This window comes from Leptosomus discolor, chromosome 4, assembly GCF_034619465.1.
Source record: "Leptosomus discolor isolate bLepDis1 chromosome 4, bLepDis1.hap2, whole genome shotgun sequence".
NCBI classification, from domain to species: Eukaryota; Metazoa; Chordata; class Aves; order Leptosomiformes; family Leptosomidae; genus Leptosomus; species Leptosomus discolor.
This window is the reverse complement of record NC_141394.1, coordinates 13,414,445-13,436,506: the sequence shown is the minus strand read 5'-3', so window position 1 is coordinate 13,436,506 and position 22,062 is coordinate 13,414,445. Positions and strand designations below refer to the sequence as shown.

At 40.9% G+C, this 22,062-nt stretch overlaps 1 protein-coding gene across 3 annotated transcripts; it reads left to right on the top strand.

Annotated features, from left to right (window-relative positions):
• Positions 1–1,465: 1,465 nt before the first annotated feature.
• On the top strand, positions 1,466–21,100 carry RASGEF1B (RasGEF domain family member 1B). 3 transcript variants are annotated; one of them, XM_086463935.1, is made up of 14 exons: positions 1,478–1,654; positions 3,373–3,495; positions 4,485–4,622; positions 5,058–5,060; positions 9,518–9,730; positions 9,828–9,902; positions 11,195–11,290; positions 11,871–11,973; positions 12,712–12,791; positions 14,081–14,176; positions 17,485–17,580; positions 19,054–19,177; positions 19,836–19,908; positions 21,076–21,100. In XM_086463935.1, the coding sequence occupies exons 1-14, from the start codon at positions 1,478–1,480 to the stop codon at positions 21,098–21,100; spliced, it is 1,422 nt and encodes a 473-aa protein (XP_086320061.1). The 3 variants fall into 3 exon arrangements, with proteins under 3 accessions (XP_086320063.1, XP_086320061.1, XP_086320062.1); XM_086463937.1 differs by lacking the exon at positions 5,058–5,060 and having other exon boundaries at positions 1,466–1,654; XM_086463936.1 differs by lacking the exons at positions 3,373–3,495; positions 5,058–5,060.
• Positions 21,101–22,062: the final 962 nt, after the last annotated feature.

The following is a 22,062-nucleotide window of genomic DNA, read 5'->3' as shown; positions in this document are numbered from 1 at the left end:
CCTTTTCCCAAATAGGATTTGATGCAATGGAGAGAAAAGCGACGGCATCCACACTTACAATGATGGCTCAGAGATGTTTATGCTTTTCTCAGGCACACACACATACTCTGTCAATACAAGAGCACTGCAGCCTGTGGATATTATCTTCTCTATTTGATCTCCCTTGCCTCCCAGTTGTGGGGAGGATGGAAAACTATGTGAAATACCTTTTTGCATTTAATCTATCTGCTCCCTGAATGTGGCTGGCCCATTAGCACTCACAGCCCAGTGACTACTGTAGTAGAGTTAAAACCAGCACATATTTGTGGTTAAAACTGAGCACTAACTTATCTTGCAGTCAAGGCTATAAAACCCAGGTTCCTTAAACTGACAAGAACTGCTACTCTCAGAAGGCAGGGGAGGGGGAAGGAGGGTATAACTCAACTCTCAAGTAATCAGAAATATTTTATCTTTTGTCATTGTCACATACTGGGTCACCAAAAGAGCTCTTGGGTGGTCATAGCCCCCTTGCTGCCCACCCACTACTCTGGATAACTGAATAGCCTGAAGCATTGGCTGATTTTTTCCTTGGTAAGACATTTTTATTCCACAGGCACTGAGAGGCAGACTGATGAGTAATTGCTTTATTTTTCCTTAAATATTAAGAAATTCTAAAGCTGGAAAACAGAGGGCTGGATTTTTCACATGGTCACAGAGTTTGGAGAGAAGGTTTAACAGATCTCTGACTCTGCTATATCTTTGATATCATTGGTGAACTTGGACAACGTTGGTAAGCGACTACTCACGGGCGTATTTTTCCAAATTTCTGTGGAGCCACTTAGGGAGCAGTTGGAGACAGATGTGCTGAAGTGTCAGGCTGTAGCCTGGGTCACACCTGTCATACAGTGTGATTGGAAAAACCCAGCACTGATTTACCAGGGGGGAGTTGGGAAATTGGAGCTTTTAATTGCAGTTACATGGATTTTGTGTCACATAAGGAGACTGTCCTCACACATAACCTCTTCAGGGCTTCACTTCAGTCTCTCTCCCTCTGCACAGACTGGGTCTGTGTCAGCCTGTGACAGCCTGAACACGCTAGCTATGGACAGGACTTGCCCAAAGTTGTCAATGACCAATGCCACATCTCCAAAAGCTTTACAGAAAGTTTGAATTCCCAAAACCTGTCAGGATTCTTGTACACTCCTAACTCTTAACCTTGACCCCTTATCTGTCATTTAATGAAGAAACAGCAAGATATAAAAGAAGTGTCTGGCAATTCTGACAGACAGGCAGTGATGAGAGCCTGTGCTGGCCCTTTCCTGAGAAATCTGCATGGGCTGGAAGACAGTACAAGTTTCACTGCTGTGTGCAGGCAACCCAGTGTGTGACACTGGTTTTTATTCCTAGTGCAGTACTATCTCTGGAGTGTAGGAAGCCTCTTACGTTGCACCTTCTGGTAATTATCCCATATCTCTTTTGTGTGTCTCCTCAGGAAAGGATGCCACAGACCCATCCCTTTGCAGCTATGTTTGACAGCAGTGGCTACAACAGGAACCTGTATCTGTCAAAAGAGGACAACTGTGGAGGGCTTTATTACCATGATAACAACCTCCTTTCGGGGTCTTTGGAAGCTCTGATCCAGCACTTGGTACCCAATGTAGATTACTATCCTGATGTAAGTCTCTACACCCAGCTAACTATATGGCTAGGCCTGATGCATCTCGTAAAGGGGAACTTTAACATGTGCAAAAGCAGAATGTGTCACATCAAATTGCCTAGGAGGGTGTCCAAGTGACTGATTAGCAATGATAGGATAAACATGTGCCTCATGAGTGCAGCGTGCAGCAACTCACTTAACGTAGGAAGTCTAATTTATTACTCCTGTTGTGAGGTGCACAACCCTGGTGACTCATTTATAAAGTAAGTACATCGTGTGGCTTACTGTTTGATGGACTGTATGTATATTGGCCCTTGAAAATCTGTCAAACAAGCTGAGGAGAAAGGCACGACAACTGGCATGACAGGATGAATGTATGTAGTTTAAAAACAGTTTTTAATGCATATTTCCCATTGCTTATCTGAGGCTCACGTGTACCTTGCAATTAGCAACTGAAGTATTGAACTAGTACCACGCTGTTTGGAATCAGCAGAGGCCGGATATTAGAGCAGGACATTTGTCATCTGAAAATTTCTGGCCTGTCTAGATGCATCCGTGCATTGAGACATTTTATATAATACTTAGAAAAGAAGACTGAATGCTTGTTGAAAGGCTTCTGTTGAAGACATAACTTCACTTATATTCAGCTTCTGTTATTGTCATAGATCTATTCACGTTTCCAGGGTAGGACCTTTTTTAACTTGGGGCAGAGTTAACGGCAGTACAGGACTGTGCTTAAGCTACTGCTCATCCATTAACGCTTAATGTAAAATTTAAACATGTAGCAATTTAGACACCAGTTGGTCAGACGTGATGATTTATTCCAAGTCCCTAGAACTGGAACATTGTAGAATCTTTCTTGTGGGTGCCATAGATACTTAACTATTGGCAATGTGGGGAGTGGAGTGGATATTTTGAATATACGTCTCACAATGAGTTCAAATCATGATATATGGAAAATTAAAGCAAAATAAGGAGCCTGTTCTTGTAACCTCGGAATGAGTTACTAATTTTTATTCTGTAAAACTAAGCTATGTAGTTGCCTCTGCTTTCAGCCAGGAGACAAGCAATGCTATGAGAAATGAGCAGTATTTGAGGATTCTTAAAGGAAGTACAAGGTCATAGTATGTAGTTTACTGAGGTCAGACAGGCAAACACAGCGTATTAAAGATAGTGCATGTGGTAAAATTGAATCAACTCAACAATCTGGTCAACTGGCATTTTATTTTGTTCTTTTTCTGAAGACTATTTACTTTCACTAGCAATGTGGAAGCAGACAGGTTTTCTCTGTTGATATTCTATGTGGTTTGGACTTGCAGCATGAATTTTATTCCATTGTTGAGCTAGAAGGAGTTATGTAATCTGGTAATGGCTCTCACAAAGGTTTACTGTAGAGCAAGAGAAGATTGAAATTTTACTCTGAGTAGTTTCAGGAACTGAGCTTGTGCAGGAACAGGCTGTGTGCAATAGGAGAGCGAAACCAGCCCTGCCCTGCCTTGTTTTGGTTAAATCTTGCATAACTTGGCACAAGCACGAATTTATAATATTGATTCTGTAGCAATGACAAGTGTTAAATTAAATGCTTACTGCTGTAGTAATAGCTCTTGGCACAGCCACATCCAGAGTTTCCTTCTGCAGATAGTAAAGTATTAGAACCAGTTTCTTAGGAACGCAGTTTTAGAAAATATAAAACTGGTGGTAATTTATCCCTTTCTCTGTCTTCCTCTTGTTTGCAGAGGACATACATCTTCACCTTCCTTCTCAGTTCACGCCTGTTCATGCATCCATATGAGCTCATGGCCAAAGTCTGCCATCTGTGCATTGAGCAGCAGAGACTAAGTGAGCCTGGTCTGGACAAGGTAAAATCCTTCATTCTCAGGGACTCCTGTTAGTTCCAGTCAAATGTCTCTACCCTGCCCATAGCATAATGTTCCCACTCAAGAGAGCCCTCAATGGGATTAAACAGACTGAAAACCCGATATAAGCAACTAGAATTTGACCCTTTATTCCCTGACAGTCATAGTAAATTTCCACACTTCTCAACCTGTTCTCTGTGAAGACTGTTGCTGCTGCTGCACTGTTTGTTTTACCAATACATGGGCCAGAAACAAACGTGCTTGCTGTTAATGACATATCCTGCACTGCCCTGCAGTGGTTGCTTTTGTTTCAGGGTTTCGAACATCTTGAGGTATAATGCCAAAATGTTGGAAAGACATAACGATGAATTAAGAACGTCAGTGGCAATTACACAGACCTGTTGCCATGCTTAAGCTACACTCTCAACTACAGTCTTTGCAGAGTGGTTTAGGTTGTTGGCCACTTTGCATGAGAATACATGATTTTTTTATGTATCATGCTTAGAGTTGAAAGAGGGAGAATGTGGACATTTAGATAGAACCTCCACCCCAGTAGAAAATGACACAAATTAAATTAAGATACTTGAATAATTCCACTGCTTTCTCACTGTAAGGTATAGTGCGTGCATAAGTCTTGGCAGAACTGGAGTTTATCACTTTCATTGCTGAAAGTTAGCCGTAAGTTATGGAAACGCTAATAGATGTCTTGCACTGAGGCACTTGTGATAATGAGCGGAATCATTCTAAGATTTCCACCTACCTGGGACCTAATTTCCAGGTCAGTTAAGCTAATGAGAGTCTCTTTTTGGCATCAATGCGTATTGGCTCTGGCCTGTAATCCAATGCTGAATTAAATTAAGCTTAAAAATTAAACTGACATTCATACAGTTATGCTCCACAGTATCCTACAGAAGAGAGTTCTGTTTCCTTTGGGTTAGATATGTGCTGTATTGCTGTTAGATATAACATTCCTTTTTACCATTTTCAAATAGAACCGGATACAAAAAATTGCACCCAAAATCCTGCAGTTGTTGACTGAATGGACAGAGACGTTTCTTTATGATTTCCGAGATGAAAGAATGATGAGGAACTTAAAGGAGTTGTCACAAAGAGTAGCCAGTGGTGATGAGGTAAGATGTCTGTACACAAAGTTATTGGATAAAAAAGCATTGCTTTAATGCTTTGATATTGCAAGTTAGTTGTTGTTAATAACATGGTACGGCTCTGGGTGGCTAAGCTAACATTACTAAGGTGCTGGTAGGCCAAAAGTTCTGTCTGGCACCTAGGCCTAGGAAGAAACATGCAGCATAAGCAGATCCTTTTCAAAGTGCAGGCAATGTTCGCTCCATCCCTAAACCCGTAACATAATTGCATATTGTGCAGACAGACACAACTTGGTGGTGGTAGTATTTTTCATTTTAGTGATTCTGCTTGGAAGAAGCTAGATAAGACACTGGGAAGCCTTGCATATCTGAGAAATTCCTACCAATGTTGATGATTTCTTCTATTTCTGTGAGTAAGATGTGTTGGAATCAGGCCTCTGTATGTCAATGGAAAAATTATAGCAGGTTTTGGAAAAAGTTTCTGAAAGAAAACTGGACCAGGAAGAATTATCTTGAGCTTAAAGCATCAGATATGGACTCAGAGGAAGTCTGTCATATTCCTTCCTCTGGATGGAGCACATGAGGAAATGACTTGACCTTTTTCTAAGTCCTAGTTCTCAGATGGAAGTAAAGTTTCATGGAGATATTATGAAATATTTTGATGCTTAACTCATGCTTGTCTTGTAAGTATTGAAATAAACTCATCAAAAAGCCAAGGCTTATACACAATTAGTGGAAAGGCAATTAACAAGGTTTCAATAAGCAGATCCTGCGTAACTGGCATAATACTAAGATTACAAAAGACACTGGCGTGGCATTTGGAAGAACTATAAATGCAAAGAGAAATTGCTAAATGGCATCATGCTTCTAACGTTCCTTGAGGGCTGGTGTTCCTTATGTAAGCTTTTGAATAATGATATGGATGAGGTAGCAAACGACATGTTAACAAGCATGTAGGTAAGCTTTACTGGGAGGAGTTGCAAGTGCTGACAAAGGCCTGGAAAGATCTTGAGAGACTGTAAACAAGGATGGAAGAGAACAAACCTAAGCCGAATTTGAAAGCTGAAATAAACATTTTGATGTCGTGAAAGTGGGGAGGGACTAAAATGGATGGGACAAGAGAGTGAGATGCAGTATGGAATACAAATGAAAATGATACCAAATTTGATGAGCAAGCTTAGAGCTGCTGCAAGATAACTACAGGAGGCTTTAGACTGTGGAGAGGCCATAGGTTTGCCTTCCTTGTGGGGATGCCAGGAGGCACCTTTCCCTGTACAGTGCTCCTGCACTGTTGCTTTGTTTCTCTGTACTCTTAATAGGAAGATAGGAAACTGAAGTTCAGTTCAAGGAAAAGTGGTAAGATTGAGGACTCACACCCACCCGCACAAAAAGAGAGAATGAGCTGTTTAGCCTGGGGGAAGTTGAGTTGGATGCAAAAGTGAAATGGCAACAGGGAAGGGTTGTCTACAGTGAAGTTTCTGGAAATACAGATGGTTTAAACAGTGAAATCATCTATTGAGGGGAAAGGCAGATGTAGAAACTGATAGAAAATGAGTTGTAGGGAACCATCTTACTCTGTCAGTGAGCTATAAATCTTTTCTAGCTCTAGCTTTTAGCTTTTTTTTGACTTTGAGGTTTCCTTTAGAAAGAAAAAGGGAAAGCAAGCACTGAAGTAAGTTGACTTGTGTTACTGTGAACTGCTTCGAACAATAAATGGCAACTTCCTTGACCTTGCTTGTCTACAGATTGTGTGAGTCATTACCTTGAAGGATACAAAAGAAGCAATGCTTCCTATTCCTGTTCACTACAGCTCTTCTACTTGTAGCTTCATATTTCACTTCCCAAATTATTATGCGCCAGTACTGTTAAGAGCTATCAGTAAGAGTGCCAACTAAAATTGTTCACCACGCTAACATATTGCTCCATCAAAAAAGGTCTTTGGAAAAACTTTGGTAGGTTTATTCCCCCCCTCCTTCTCCCTCAATTTAATTCCATTCCTTCCACTTATTCCCCCTCTGTGTCCTGAGAGGTCATCATACTCATAAGATACTTCTAGATTGTCCTGGTCCCTTTTACCACTTAACTGACCTTCATATCAAGATACGTCTTTTGAAACCTTTGCCTCCCATTTACTGTTTAGTTCCATATAAACATTTATTAGAGGCTTTTTCTGTGAAACGATGAGTGTATGCAGTCAGACCAAAGCCATGTCCTGTATCCTGATGTCTTTTCATGTGCATCCCAGCATTGCACTGACTTTTTTTTTTTTCTTTTTTTTTGCACGATTGTCCTGGGTTTCGCTAGGTGTGGTGATCTGGTGTCTGGCGGGGTTTTCCCGCGGTTTTGGTATCGGGGGAGTGGGCTACGGAGGGAGCTCCTGTAAGAGGCTTCCAGAAGCTCCCCCGGCTCCAATTTCGGACCCGCCTCTGGCCAAGGCCAGGCCAATGGCGCCTCTGCGAATAACTATTTAAGAGTGAAAGAACCTGTGGATTGTCTGCTGTCGTTTTGTCTGTCTGGGTTGGTGAGCGGCAGAGAGAAGGGGGGTGGGAGAGAGACATCCCTGCGGACACCCCGGTCAGTGAGGCAGGAGAGGGGGAGCTGTGCCGGGGCAGGGGTTCCCCTGCGGCCCGCGGGGGGGTGGCGGCTGAGCCCCTGCAGCCCCTGGAGCCCAGCGGTGGCCCAGAGGTCGCCCTGCAGCCCGCGGAGGGCCCCGGGCCGGAGGAGCAGGGACCGGGCCCGGAGCAGCCGCGACTGCGGCCGCGCTGGAGCCGCCCGTCGGTGGGAGGGCGGCAGCCCCGGGAGGGACCCGCGCTGGGGGGTTCTGGGGAGCTGCGGCCCCGCGGGAAGGACTCGCGTTGGGGCAGCGGGAGGAGGAATGTCTGCCGGGAGAGGGACCCCGCGGTGGGGCAGGGGAGGGCTGCGAGGGCCCCTCTCCCTGAGGGGGAAGGAGCAGCGGGGACACCTTGTGCCGGCCGGGCTGTGACCCCCATTCCCTGCCCCCTGCGCTGGTGGGGGGGAAGAGGGAGCAGAGCTGAGCCCGGGAAGACCGGAGGGGTTGGGGGTGGGGAGGTGTGTTGTATTTAAGACCTGGTTGTATCTCTCATTGTCCTTAATGGTGGTGGTTGTTTTTTATTAAATGTGTGTTGTTATCCCCAAGTTGAGTTTGTCTTTTGCTGAGTTCACTGGTGTGTTGTTAAATACGTATCTATATATATGGTATTAAAAAAATGCATGAGATTAAATAATGGTCCAGCAGCAAATAAATAACTGTTATAGTGCAAAGTACAGTACGTACTTATTCTCACACAAAATGCCTCTTTGCTCAAGAGGAGACTGAGGCTCAAAAGAGCAGAGGGATGTTGGTTTTGTTGGCTCACGTACATCTGTGAGGTGTGAGAAGAAACTCATTTCCTTTTGCTTTGCTGCCTTTTTGCCTCATGACTGGACAGAGGGATGTTTGTTACGTTGAACTGCTGTTATATCAGATGTTGTCTTATTACCCTGATTTCTTGTTCTGGTTTAGAGGTTTTCTGTGCCAGTTTGCCTTTTCTTTGGGGTTTTCCAGCTACAGAAACAAATTGACCAGCATTAGGTTGTTCAGCTTTGTGTCTTCACCAGTTTTCCCCCAGATTTTGTTGTCAGTTCTGAGTTGACATGAACCCAAATTTAGGCAAGGTTTATTTTTTTGCTTTGAAGCTTAACCCACTGATTATTACGTGATTTCCATCAGTAGTCAGAATTCATCCTGAGTATTTTAGATGTTTTTTTCATTCTCAGTTGATTACCAGTTGAGCAAGAAAAATGTTCTCTTACATGAAATTTTAAAGAATTTGGAAGGGAATGGGTAAGTGAAGCAAGTCTGTATGTGTGTCACCTAACACCTCTTTATGGAAGCACAGCACTTGAAGTAATACTTCTGTTTCTTCCTGAGGAAAATGTAGATCCTTTTCTTTAAAAGCTTGAAATCCCCCTGTTCTCTCCCCACCCTAGTGAAAAATTATGGTGTATTTGTCTAGATAATCAAAATACATCTAAGCAGAAAGCAATTATTTACCAAGGTACAAGACAAATTCAGCCTTGATTGAACACAGCCGACTTCAAGAATCAATCTGACTCAAGACAGTGCTGTTGCATTTGAGTAAATTTGGAAATCCATATAAATGGTAGCTTTGGAGGGAATGACAAATTCATTAGAGTAAAGGAAACATTCCTGCCTTGGACTGATCACACTATACTGTGCTGCCCATAGGTTTTGGATGATCCCTTTTTCAGACACTTAGGTTTCACTCTAATGGCTTTAGCATCCCAGATTTGGAAGAGTAACCACCTTGGGGTCAGTTACACAGATCTATGTACTCAAGAGTCAAGTCCTACTCCTAACTTAACTTTGTCACTCCAGTTAGCTTAAAATTGCCACATGGAAAGGCCTACAAGGTGAAAGAAAAGAAAGATGGTTTTATTGTCTTCTCCTTTTTCTCAGATTTACTGCAAGTTTTAACTCTGACTTCAGTGAAACTTGTCTTGATTTACTCAAAGGAAAAACATGTCCTTTTTCCATCGCTGAATGGCCATATATTGTTTTTTCTGTGGTCTTAAGCAGGAGAAGATGGAGTATTTTCCTTTCTTGTGTTTTGTTCTGTAATTGGTGGTACTTTTCATGCAGTGGATTGTGCACGTCTTTTCTGCTGTTCATTGCGCTAACCAGGTCAGTCCTGAATCTGTGAGACAATCAGTGTTTAAGTCCTTGACTGCATTCCTTTTGGGCTGATGAAATACCAATATTAGAAATTCGCCTATTAGAGGGTATCTTAGGTCAACAACAAATACAGGTATCAGCATCAATCTATTTTGGTGTCATGCAGACTTTAATACTATCTTCTCACATTTTGAAAATGTCTCCCAATTGTTTCATGTCATGACAGATGTATCGGAAGAATGTACAACAGCTCCTCCAGAACCTGATTTGGAAGCTCGCCACTGTTAGCCAGTATGAGGAAGTACTTGCAAAAATTAATGCCACGTCCACAGATTGCCTCACAGTTCTAAAGACCAAGCCCCAGTCTATCCAGAGGGACATAATCACAGTCTGCAATGATCCCTACATGTTAGCTCAGCAGTTGACTCGCATAGAGCTTGTGAGTTGTTATACTTCAAGTATGATTTCATCCTTCCCCTCTTTTTAAATGCAGGTTAACATAGGATATGACTTGTCTGCTTATGTGCTTTATTTAGGAGAGACTCAGTCATATTGGACCAGAAGAATTTGTCCAGGCATTTGTGCAAAAGGATCCTTTGGATAATGACAAGGTAATTGGAGCAGATCTGGAGCAGCTTTGAAATGCAGCATTTAACAGCCTGGAGCTCAGGTGCCCCATGAGCTGGAAGTGAGGTCCAGGTATAAATGAGGACCAGCAGAAAGAAGCTTTATAGTGAAAATGTTTTGATATTCCTCTTAAAAATTTTGTTGGTGTTTTTTCTTACTGCAGGACAACTCCTGGAGCTCCAGAACTCAGACAAGAAATTTGACTTAAAAACACATTTGCTGTATTTTCTATTTAAGCTAAGGGAGAACTTAATCCTTTGAGTGTTTTCTCCAAGCCACCTATGTGGTCTACAGCTGGAAAAACTTGAGATTAACTTTGGCTTTTTGTTACTCATTTTCAACATCTGTTCTTCCTTCTAGTAAACTGAATTCTTTGCAGCAAACTGGCAAGTGGGGAAATTTGCAGGTAAAGCACACATCACAAAAAGGGGCCAGTGAGCTCATGCAGTGTTTTTAGCTAACCGTGCCAGAGTTGTAGTCTCCTTGAGTGCTGCTTTCAAGATTACTTACGCTCTGTAAATAAACTGTGCCAAAGTCAGGCAGTTAAAACTTTAATTACTGTCCTCCCTAAAACTGACAAACGGAATAGAATGACTCAAGTTTACAATTTGATGTTCAGATGGTCTCTTTTTTTTTTTTCCTAGGTAGAGATCGCTAAAACTGCTGTCTACTCCTTTTTAGACAACCCTGAGATATGGTGTGGGAATTGTTCCAAGACACCACAGAACAAATAGCACTGGTTAGGAAAGGGAGGATCCAATCAAAATGGTAGAGCTGATGTCCCACGTTTAGGATGAAGTATATTAATTTGGAGTCAACAACTGAACATAATGTGCCAGTTGAGTGGGCTGGTTTCTGTTTTCCTTCTGGACTTGCAGAGGGCATAATGTTGTCTCTACTATGTTAGTGGGACAAGAATGAATACTGAAACAGTGCTCATATTCAAGGAAGCTTTAAACAGATACTTAGCTTTGATTGTTTGCATAAGTCTATACTAAGTCCTTAAAGCATCCTGGTGGGACTTACAGCAGGCAATGGATTCCACATGCCTGCTTGAGTGCTTTACTGAGCCAACAGCTCAGAAAGAAGTTATGCACACTCAAATACTATCACTTCTGCTTTCTCTCTAAGCTTTTTGTCTCTTTGGGTGGTTGAGTTTATTCCTGGTTACTCAACAGTGTTTGGAGATGGCAAGGCAGAAAGTCAAAAGGTCTCTCTCAGGGAAAAGATGAAGAAAGTAGACAACTATAAGTTACTATTTTTCTTTTGTCTGCAGAGCTGCTATGGAGATCAAAAGAAGACCCGGAATCTGGAAGCCTATGTGGAATGGTTTAACAGGCTCAGTTATTTGGTTGCAACAGAAATCTGTGTGGTGAGCAAGGACTTTTTCTGTTAAAATGTTTTGTTTAGTCTAGTTTTCTAAAACTGTGAAGGCTTTTCATGTTTGGTGCCCTTCAGTATGCCTTTTTCATGTGTGAATGAAGACAGTGCAGGGCTGAAGAGGAAGTTAGTTCTGTCTTTTCAGCATCGTACTTATGCCTCAGCCTTGTTCATGTGACACAATGATGATGTTTTGCTGGGTTAGCCCTTCTTGGCACAGGAGCGCCTGCCCTTCTGTCCTGTGAATGCCCCTTGTGAATGGAGGCATATTTTCTCTCCTCTGTGCTGACCATCATGACCCCGCTTCTCTGCCTTACTGTTCTTTGTACCCTTCTTCCTGGCAGAGCCTCTTTACCTATTGCCCTTGCTCTCTACCTGCCTGGTATCTGGGTTGTCTGTGCTGTCCTGAGGACTTTTGAACTTAATAGTGTGGCTTGCTCTACATGTAAAGCATAGTGTGAAATTGCAGTACAGTTATAAAAGACTTTTAACAAGCGTGTTGTTTCTTTTGGGGATGGGTCAGTGTGTTCTGTTTCCTGCTGAGCGTAACACTCCAATGGCATCTTTTGCAGCCTCTGAAGAAGAAGCACAGAGCAAGAGTGATAGAATATTTTGTTGATGTGGCACGGGAATGTTTTAACATTGGCAACTTTAACTCCTTAATGGCTATTATTTGTAAGTATGTGTCCTGAGACTTTTTGTCACCCTTTGAATCCAGATAAAGGAAGGACGATGGTTTATACAAAAGTCTGCTGCTTAGCACGCACAGCAATGTGAAGTTAGGAGGGGAAGTGATGGAGAATTGCTCAAAATTATTGTAGTGTTATGTGTGTAAGAAATTATTTGCTGCCATACTGTAAGTTACGGAAAAACAAAGTGTTCATTGCAACTGTTCAGAGATCTGAAACCCCACTTTAAAACCAACTTCAGTGCTAAATTGGAATAAAAACACTCCTGTAATATGGAGGATTGATATCTTCCATTGTTTCTAGCACACTGTAAGTATCCTAGTGGTTTAAAAATTCCACACCTTTTTATATCTGATAGGAAAATATTTGGAATATATTTTAATTTTAAATGTGGAAAATTCATAGATAAGTGTAGTTTTCAATGAAATATGTAAGATACAGTGTTGAGAACTTATTTGCACTTTTCTACTGTATATTCATTCAAAAACACATTAAATAATGTCAGAGCATTTTTTTAGAGTTTTCGTTGTGTGAGATGTGGATTTTTGTTTCCAAAGTTGTTTTCAATGTTGGAATTTCAAGAAAGTGATGAGTCTGATTTCTGAGTAGCTTTGTGGAATATATTTCTTGCTGTTAATAGCACCTTTGCTTTAGAAATACTAGCCTTAGCTACTTGAAAGACTTTTTTTTTTAAATACTCCAACAATTTCTCCCTTATATCAAGCCGGCATGAACATGAGTCCTGTTTCTCGGTTGAAGAAAACTTGGGCAAAAGTGAAGACAGCCAAATTTGATATTCTTGAGGTAAGTTTGACCAATATTTGGACACAGGGCTGTTAATAGCACTTTACTTCTTAATTTAACTGCTCTAAAATGTGATTTCGGCTTCATTATGACATGTTCAATTTAGTATGTTTGTGCTCTTAATGGAAACTCTAGCAGATGTAATAAGAGTTGTTCAGCTCACTTGTGCTCTTTTTATTTGGAAGAAGGAAATGAAGTAATTTTTTTTAAATTTCCAAACCCACCTCCTAAGAATATTAAAAAAAAATAATAAAAATGTAGGCAATTTCTTGAATTTGAGAGGGATGGTGTGGATTGACCTAATGCAGTTCTGCCTTTGAAAATCAAGTTGAACTGTAAGGTTGCTGCCTTGCTCTTTCAGAGAAGTTTGTCTTGAACTAATTGATTGCCGATTACCTTCAGGTAGTAGAGACCTTTGTCAAAGATCATGTAGGTGCAGCAGTGTATGAGTTTGTGATCTACCCAACAGATAATTTACCAACAAATTAATTATTCTGCTGTAAATGGCAATAAGTTAATTCAGTTATTTATTAATAAGTTAAAGATAATGTAATGTTTTATGCCTGATGCAAGCATGAAATGTTTATTATTAACATCAGAAGATTTGACTTGTGTTATGACAACAAATTAAAACTGGGTGGCTGTAGCCACCTCACTCTTCCTCCACTTTTGGGTGGGAAATACCCTTCTTTGTGTCAAATGTGGCTGCACAGCTCAGGAAATTGCTCTTGAGATTACAGCACTATTTCATTCAACTTTATTATGCAGGCTGGGCTTTGTTGGTTAAGGATGTGCTTTGGGAGCCATGCAGTCATCTTAGTCATTGAGGTGCAGCAGTCAGTCTTGGAGCAGTGAGGTGGGGGCACTAACAGCTTTAGGTGTCTAATCTCACTTTGTCATCGCAACTGAATCAGCTCTGAAAAACCTGCATAATAGGAAGAGCAGAATATTAGTGCCCAGACTCATTGTTGTCTTAGTTTCCTCGTTTTGGCTTTTGAATTAAAGCTGAGCTACCTTTGTGGAGAGAGAAAGAAGATCCATGAAGCCTGCCTTTGCTTTCCTGCCCCTGACTTGTATAGGATCCCTTGTGGTGCTGAATGAACATTTTTTAAAACAAGGTTCTCTTCTGATTAAATAAATAGATAAAGAGATACTTCAGTCCTCTAAAAGTCCGTAGTTGTGGTGCTGTTCAGCAGACCTCTTGCTTTTTAAAATAGTTACTCAAGTGAAAAGGAGTTGCCTGTGGTGATGACACTGGCTCATTATTTACATTTTCCCATGCCTTGTAGCATCAGATGGACCCTTCTAGCAATTTTTATAATTACCGAACTGCTCTGCGTGGAGCTGCTCAGAGGTCCTTGACAGCTCATAGCAACAGAGAGAAGGTATGTTTACAAATGGCTTGGCAGTGGGCAAAAATGAAATGTGTTTGTTAAGTTATATGGTAAACTTTTGTTTTGGGATTCTGATTCTCAGCAACTCTACCCCTGATGGGCTTTTAACAAGAATAAAAAGCCTCAAAACTGAATCCCTCTTTACTGGGAATGTCTACGTATTGCCTGTAAGCTACCAAGAAAGTAAATGGAATATTTGAAGAAACCGGGTGGCTCAATGAAAATTACCATCTTAGGGCTGCCAGTTCAATTTGGTGCTGACTGAAAGCTGAAAGCATTAAGTGATTGCTTTGATTATTTAAATAAAATAGATATATTGCTTCAGCTGATTTCTTTTTTGACAGAGAATTTTATCTTGCAAACCAGTAATAGAGATGGAAAGGTGTTGCGGTAGGGACCGACACTGACAAAAATATATGTAAGAAGGCAGCCTTTATTAAGTTACAAAAAGCCAAGATGGCCGAGCTGGCGCAGCAGAAAAAGCATTCCCCTTTATAACCTTTCTTATCTGTCCACCGGTTCATGAACTAAGGCTGTTATAATGATTCGCTCAATAGCTCTGTCCATTCGCCTCTATTCACATACTGACCGGCTGGAGCTCCAACTGTACTTCCCACTTCATCTACTGTTCTCTTTCCAAATTTCTGCTCTGTGGTATTCACTTGTTCAGTCTCTCCTTGCTCAGTCTTTTATCACCTCCTCAAACCTGTTTACAACATTCTTCATCTACTTCTTTCATCTTCTCACGGGTATACTAGGACGCTGTTGAGGCCGATTTCATCTTCCTCAGCCAGGCTATCCCCGACAGAAAGGCTAAGGACTGGCATGCCGTTGCTAGTAATTTCTTATCATACCTGCTACTTGTGCTCAAGTGGTTTATGGTTTAGGGTGGAAAAGCTTTAAAATTTACTCAGAAAAGGTATTGTAAAAGTCAAATTTAGACAAAGCTTCTGTCGAGACTATTTGGAGTCCCCTTCCTGTGTGTAGTCTTCAGATGAGCTTCAAATATACTCTGGAGTTTTTTAGTGGAAATAGTGACATGAATCAGGTGTTTCTGTAATGGAGTGGGTTAAAATCCACCTTCCAAAATCAAGAGTGCTATGAACTATGCGTTAATAGAGGTGGCATCTTTCTTTACTCTTTAAAGTAAATTAGCTTTTGAGAAATAAACTGGATTTAGTCATGCATTAATGCAGAGTCTCAGTTGTAGTTCTTGTGGAAAGGAGCCAAATACCTTGTTAGCTGCTCCCCACTTAGAAGCAGTTGCTCATCAGGACTTCATGCTGTGTTTAATAAACCTGGTCTTGGTTCTCAGAATGAACTACCAGGCGGGATGAAGCAAATCCATGTGAAGTCTGCTGGTCTATACTGTTGTTATATACTTGTAAATAAAAACAGGGATTTTTTCCTGAGTCGTAAGGATCTGTTCACATACTATTCAAAGTACCAGAAGTTTAAATGTAAGTTGCTTACTTCTTTTCAGAGAAAAGTGAGTTTTAAGACTTCAAATGGTGAGTTTAAGACTTCCATGGAAATAATATTGATTTTATCCCCAGTTGCAACAAGGATATGCAGCTGTGAAAATTTTTGTAGGATGCAAATTAAAATAGAGTAATTTTAAGAATGTTCCAGCGTTCTCCAAAGAAAAATACTTTGATTTGTTCAGTTGACAGGAAATGCTTTGTTTTGAGCCAGTCAGTGACAAGGTTCAATTTCTTGCATGAGCTCAGGAATTTGTAGTTCAAAGGCCATTTGTGCTGCTAGACCCAAATTTTCCATGCTGTGCTTTATCATGTATCTCCCCTCATTTACCAAGCAAGTCCCTGTCAAGAGGGAGAGCTGCGTTAGGAGATAGCCTGCAGGAATTAAATGTAAGAAGCAGACACCTCTGAGCTCTTATGTTCTGGAATCTGCAAGGAAGAATGAGAAAGTGAAAACAAGAGGGATATGACATAGAAATGATATTGGTTAGAAATATTGTTGTTCTAAACAAGCCTGTCACGGGTTGAGGCTGAGCTGTCCACTAACGAATGACAGACACTCTCTATTAACCCCTCTCACCTCCCAAAAAGGGAAGAGGAGAGAGAACAAGGGAGAGAGACTTTACGGTTTGGAAAACAAAACTAAAACAACTTTAATGAAACAATAACAATAAAAGAAAAGATAAGAATAAGGAAATAATGAAAGATATACAATATGTACAAATATATACAACTAGATCCAAAACCAATACCAAACCCAACTCCCCCCACCCTGATGATGATACATCACCACCACGCTGCAGGGCTGGCACTGGGGCAGTCCCAGGCTGGACTCAGCAGCAGACAGGGATGGGATGCAGGAGCTGGACTCCGGCACTGGATTCAGGGATGCACGGATCGGGATCGACACCAGAAGAACAGACAGAGTCCTCCTCAGATGTCGGCCATCGAAGAAGAGAGACCGACCCTCGTGATCTCTCAGCTTTGTACTGAATATGATGTATATGGGATGGAATACTCTGTTGGTCAGGTTTGGGTCACCTGTCCAGTTCCCTCCTCCCTGCAGGTGCGACCTTTTTTGTGCTTGCGACCCTTTTCACTCCTGGCACCCCAGCATGGAGTACAAGATTTAGCAGTGACCTTGGTCGCTATAAGAACAAGTATAAGCAAGGGCCTCTCTGCATCCCATTCCTTGGTACGAACTGTAAACACCAGGCCTTATCACTGCTGGGAGCAGTCACTGTCTGGAAAAACAGGCTGCTGTTTCAGAAAGTGCCGCCGTTAGTTAGAGGAGACTTAACTGAAAAGTTAAAGCACTAAAACAGAATTAGTTCTGGTTTAGCCCAAACCAGGACACAAGCCTCATAGCCACAGTTGACAAGCACTGGAGTGCCAACAGGTACTTTAATTGTGACTTTGAGGGAGCTACATGCCAAGAAGTGTTCAGGGTAATGGAAACAGTTTGGCACAAAGCTGGCAATAAAACTACAGGGATTAGCTTACCATCCAAGGGAGGACTTTCTTAACAGAGAAACATCATGTGTTTTAAAATGTAGTGGATGCAAAAATTTTATGTAGTGAGAGAGATATCATACAGATCTTAGTCCTTTGGTGTTTTGCTCACCTTTTCTACCGCTTGATTTCCTTTCATTTTTCTTTGTAGGGTGCTATGTTTTGATTGAGGACCAGACTGAAAATAATGTTTTATTAATGAATTTTAATAATGACATAATTATGAATAATGAAATAAATAATAATGAATATAAATATAATAATGAAAGAAAAATCATTTTAATAGTGAAATAATTCTTTCCTTAGATCGTAATACCTTTCTTCAGCCTCTTGATCAAAGATATTTACTTCCTCAATGAGGGTTGTGCCAGTCGTCTTCCGAATGGTCATGTCAATTTTGAAGTAAGTAGAGCACTGAGTAGGGTATTGATACAGTGTCAGCTCCTTTAACAGAAAACGGAAACAGATTGTGGTTCAGCTTCCATTGGATTCTGGGAGCGGAAAATTAGACTGGAATCTGAGTGTGTCTGTTACTTCTGTTACAGGAGCTGGGAGGCATTCAGGAAAAAGCAGTTTTATTGAAGATGGAATGTTTATAGAAACCCTTCCGATATTCACAAATTTTAGTGGGCAAAAACATCAGAACTTTTTCCCAGTGCTCAAATTCATCTAAACATTTCAACTCAAATTGAGGTTCCGTATTAACATAAGGGAAAACTTTTTCACTGTGAGGGTGGCAGAGCCCTGGAACAGGCTGCCCAGAGAGTTTGTGGAGTCTCCTTCTGTGGAGACATTCAAAGCCCACCTGGATGCGTTTCTGTGTGATCTAATCTAGGTGGTCCTGCTCTGGCAGCGGGGTTGGGCTAGATGATTGTGCAAGGTCCCTCCCAACCCCTAACATTCTGTCATTCTGTAACTCACAGGTTTATTATACTTAACAACAAAATCATTCAAATCAGTCTTTAAGAGCTTCTTTTTGAATTCCACATGTAAAAGGCGAATTCATCCTTTGTCAAGATATATGTGCAGTATTTTCATACATGTAAGTCACAGATTGTCTCTGAAGAAACGTGACAGAGCAGCAGTGAAGGAGTTTTGAGTCCCTTGTCTTTCAGTAGTTCTGCCTCCGATTTCACACTTGTTATCTGACAGTGTGGATTACCCAATGATTTGTTTTCTGGTGCTTTCAGCTTTCAAGAAGCCTGGGTTACTCACAGAAAATTGCAGTACATTTCCTTTGTAGTCATTGGCCTGAATTAGCCTGGATCTAAAGCTAGACAATGTCATGACCTGGAATGTCGTTTTACTCAAGGAATCCACGTGCACTTGAGGCATGTTAAATTTTAATTGAAAGAGTTTACCAATGAATGGCATCAACACACTAATGGAGAATATTTTCAGCATAGATTTCCAGCAAGAAAATTGAGCATTTCAGATTAACTAACTGAAATGGAACATCTGGATTTGGAAATGTTAGTATTAAGCATCTAGGGACTTTTGATGTGAAAATTACTAAACATTTCACTGTGAAACAAACTAGCATGAGCGTCATCAAAGTGAAAAGTTGGGCATAAGTAGTGTTATCAGCTCCTTGAAAAGAAACTGAGCACAGATAATGATCTACTAGTTATATTCATAAATAACAACAATTTTACCAGGGTGAAGGAGCAGGAAGTCATCCCAGTTCGAAACAAATGCAAAAGTTAGAAGCTGAGTCGTTGAGTCAGATCACGTTCAATTCTAGCTTAAAAGCCAGGGAGAATCCAAGCCTTGTATTTGAAACCGAGATCTCTCTATCTCTTTCTAAAAAAAAGTCAGGGTAAATAGTAATGTTCAGTATATAGCACGTCTTCTGTTTCTTTTCTATTCTGACAGAAATTTTGGGAATTGGCAAAACAAGTCAGTGAATTTATGATGTGGAAGCAAGTGGAGTGTCCTTTTGAAAGGGATCAGAAGATTCTGCAATACTTGCTCACTGTCCCAGTCTTCAGTGATGATGGTAAGGAGCTCTAGACTTCCTGCAGGTCTGGTGTCACTGACGACAGCTTAGTCTCCCTCCATGTTGAGTTGTTGCTTCCTCACAGTAAAGAAAGACTTTGTCCTGAGACATCTCTGTCTGGCAAGTAAAAAATTCTTTCCCCTTACAAATGAGAAAATAAACATTTTTTCTTTTTATGTGCACATGGTCTGTGAGAATTGACATTACCCTTTTCTCTGAAATGGAATTTAAAAAATGATTTGGTATGTGATCCCTGTAAATATCTGAAGTGTACTTACATGGACTTTCAGGATGCTTTACATTAAGGGTGCTGCTTGAGAAAGAAAATGGGAACTGTGCTGGTTGCCTACAAAGCACCATGTCCCTGGGCTCAGTCTTTTCTTTAGAGTGTTTTCTTCTACTCTTGTTCTTTTTAGGTTTTCCTAGTTGGTTCCCCGCCCACCCCCACCCCCCCCAGGGTAGTCTTTGTTCTCCTGCACTGTTAGTATTGTTTGGATGTAATTATAAGCAAGGCTATACTTCCTAATGGGATTCTGGAGCCCTAATCCGAAGGATAGATAATGTAAGTCTGCTTCATTTAACTTCAGTGCACTTTGCAGGGAGAACAAATTTTAAAATGCCAGTAGGCCTAACATATTGTATTTGCTTCTGATTGCAGCACTTTTCTTGGCTTCCTATGAGAGTGAAAGTCCTGAGAATCACATTGAAAAGGATAGATGGAAGACATTAAGGTTTGTGTCAGAGGTACCCACATCAATAAATAAAGAGAATGGGATACACAGAAAGCATCAAACAGTTAAAACTAAATGGCCCACTACATGTTTCAATAGATGGGGCACAGCATCAGTGTAAATCACCTCTCTAATCTGGGACTCTTGGAAAAACAAGAACAATCAGTCTTTATCTTAAACACTCTCAAGCCTTCTCTCCCTTAGGGGACTAGAATTAAAATAAGTAATTTTGTATCTTAATTTCTTGTGTTATTCAGTGTAGGAAAAAATACTTTCTGAACTTCAAATAAATATCTACTTCCTCACAAGTACTATACAGAGCACTCTGATTTCCAAGCAGATGTTTCTGCAGCTATTGCATTGCTTTATGGACTCAGCCTTTCAAACAGGGATGAGGTTTCCACCAACATCATGCATTCACGAAACCAGCAGAGTCCAGGCTAGGAAGATTTAAGCAAAATCTTGTTTTGGCTTTTCTTCTACTGCTGGTTGAATATAGCCTCAACAACTCTTTCATTTTACTAATTGTGGAAGGATACAAAAAACATTATGACAGTGTTTTAGCTTGTGCTTTGCTAATCAACTTTTTTTAAGTTGGCAGCAGAGAAAACTAATCAGGTGAATAGATGGAGGCACAGAATTAAGCAGGTGTATGAATAGTCTGTGTTATCACCCCTAAGCCATACTTCCACTTCAGTCTTAAAATGACTGACATACCAGGGCACTGACCGTTAGTCAGGTGTTCTTGTCACTGTTGCAGGTAGCTGGTACATTAACACTTAAAGGTACCCATGGATATAACATCCCAACTCTTCTGATCTGCTCTGCAGCACCACAGAGAGACAACCGTACACCACAACCCTAAGGATTATCCTCAGGCCTTGTTGGTTTTTCCTGGGATATCACAAGGGGATGTAACAATTCCATCTGATTAATCACAGTTAATTTGGGGAGAGGACAGAAAGGGAGAGTTACTCATATCGGTGCACAGACACTCCCTGTTACACAGGGTGGCAAGATGGACAGACAAAGACTCTGAGCTTGAAAATCTGTAGTAACACAAACCTGTTTCACAGGATCCTTATCCGAGGCAGTCTGAAGCTGTGAGAAGATTTACATGATTCTAATGATTGTCTTTACTTATTTACATTTCCCTCTTCCTTTCAGGTCAGCGCTTCTGGGCAGAGTCTAGTGTACAAGATGGCTGCTGTTTCTGCCATTGCTACACCCTGTGGATTACCAAGGGGCATGGCTTGGTTTATTTTTCTGTACACTGAGTGGCATTCAAAGTGATCAAAAATGTGCAGTCAGTTGCGATATTGTGTCAGCAAAGATGAAACAGGTTAACTCAAGAACAAACAGCCAGCTTCTCACATCTGACAGATGAGATAAAATCACAGCCCACTCGGCTATGATTCAGGCTTAAGTATTGATTGAGGACAGCGCTGACAGAATCCTTTGAAGAGCTCAGGTGCCGCCTATGAATCATTTCACACCTGGATGGAGTATTTTTCCGCTTCCTTTTGCTGCAGCTTGATGCTACAAGGACTCTGCAGAGTGGATAGATTACGAAGGGGAAAAAAATCACCACTTTTTTTTCAGTGAAACCCAAGTCTGCATTGGAGAACTTCCATTCCTAATGAGCTGAATATAGCCAGGAACTTTGCCTGATTGGGATCGCTAAGAAGGAGAAGGACCAAACACAACAAATTGGCTGCTGCGGAGAGTTTCTCCGCACCACTGTAATGGTGGCTGTGGGTGCTTTTCTTTTTCCATATGTTTTTGAGTTGGCTGCTGGTAGGCTACTCATTATTATTCTAAGTTATTTTGAAAATACAAAGTAGTAAGAATCAAGGCTGTGGTAGAAAACACATCTGCTACAAAAATATAGTAGCTAGGACTAGCTTGGACTATTATATAACTTCTAGGGAGTTTTTTTCTTTCTTTCAGTTGTTTACAACTAACCACTACATGCTACAGACATTCTTATTTTTACAATACAGTTTTGTTACTCTTAATTTTCCATACTTGACCTTCTTCTTATATGAGGTTGAACAAGCTGACTTTTCTAGAACAGTCTTTGAGAAACTGGTGTACAAACTGTGTTGAAATATGAAAGTATGTTTTATTAAGTCACTTTTATAATTGCTCTTT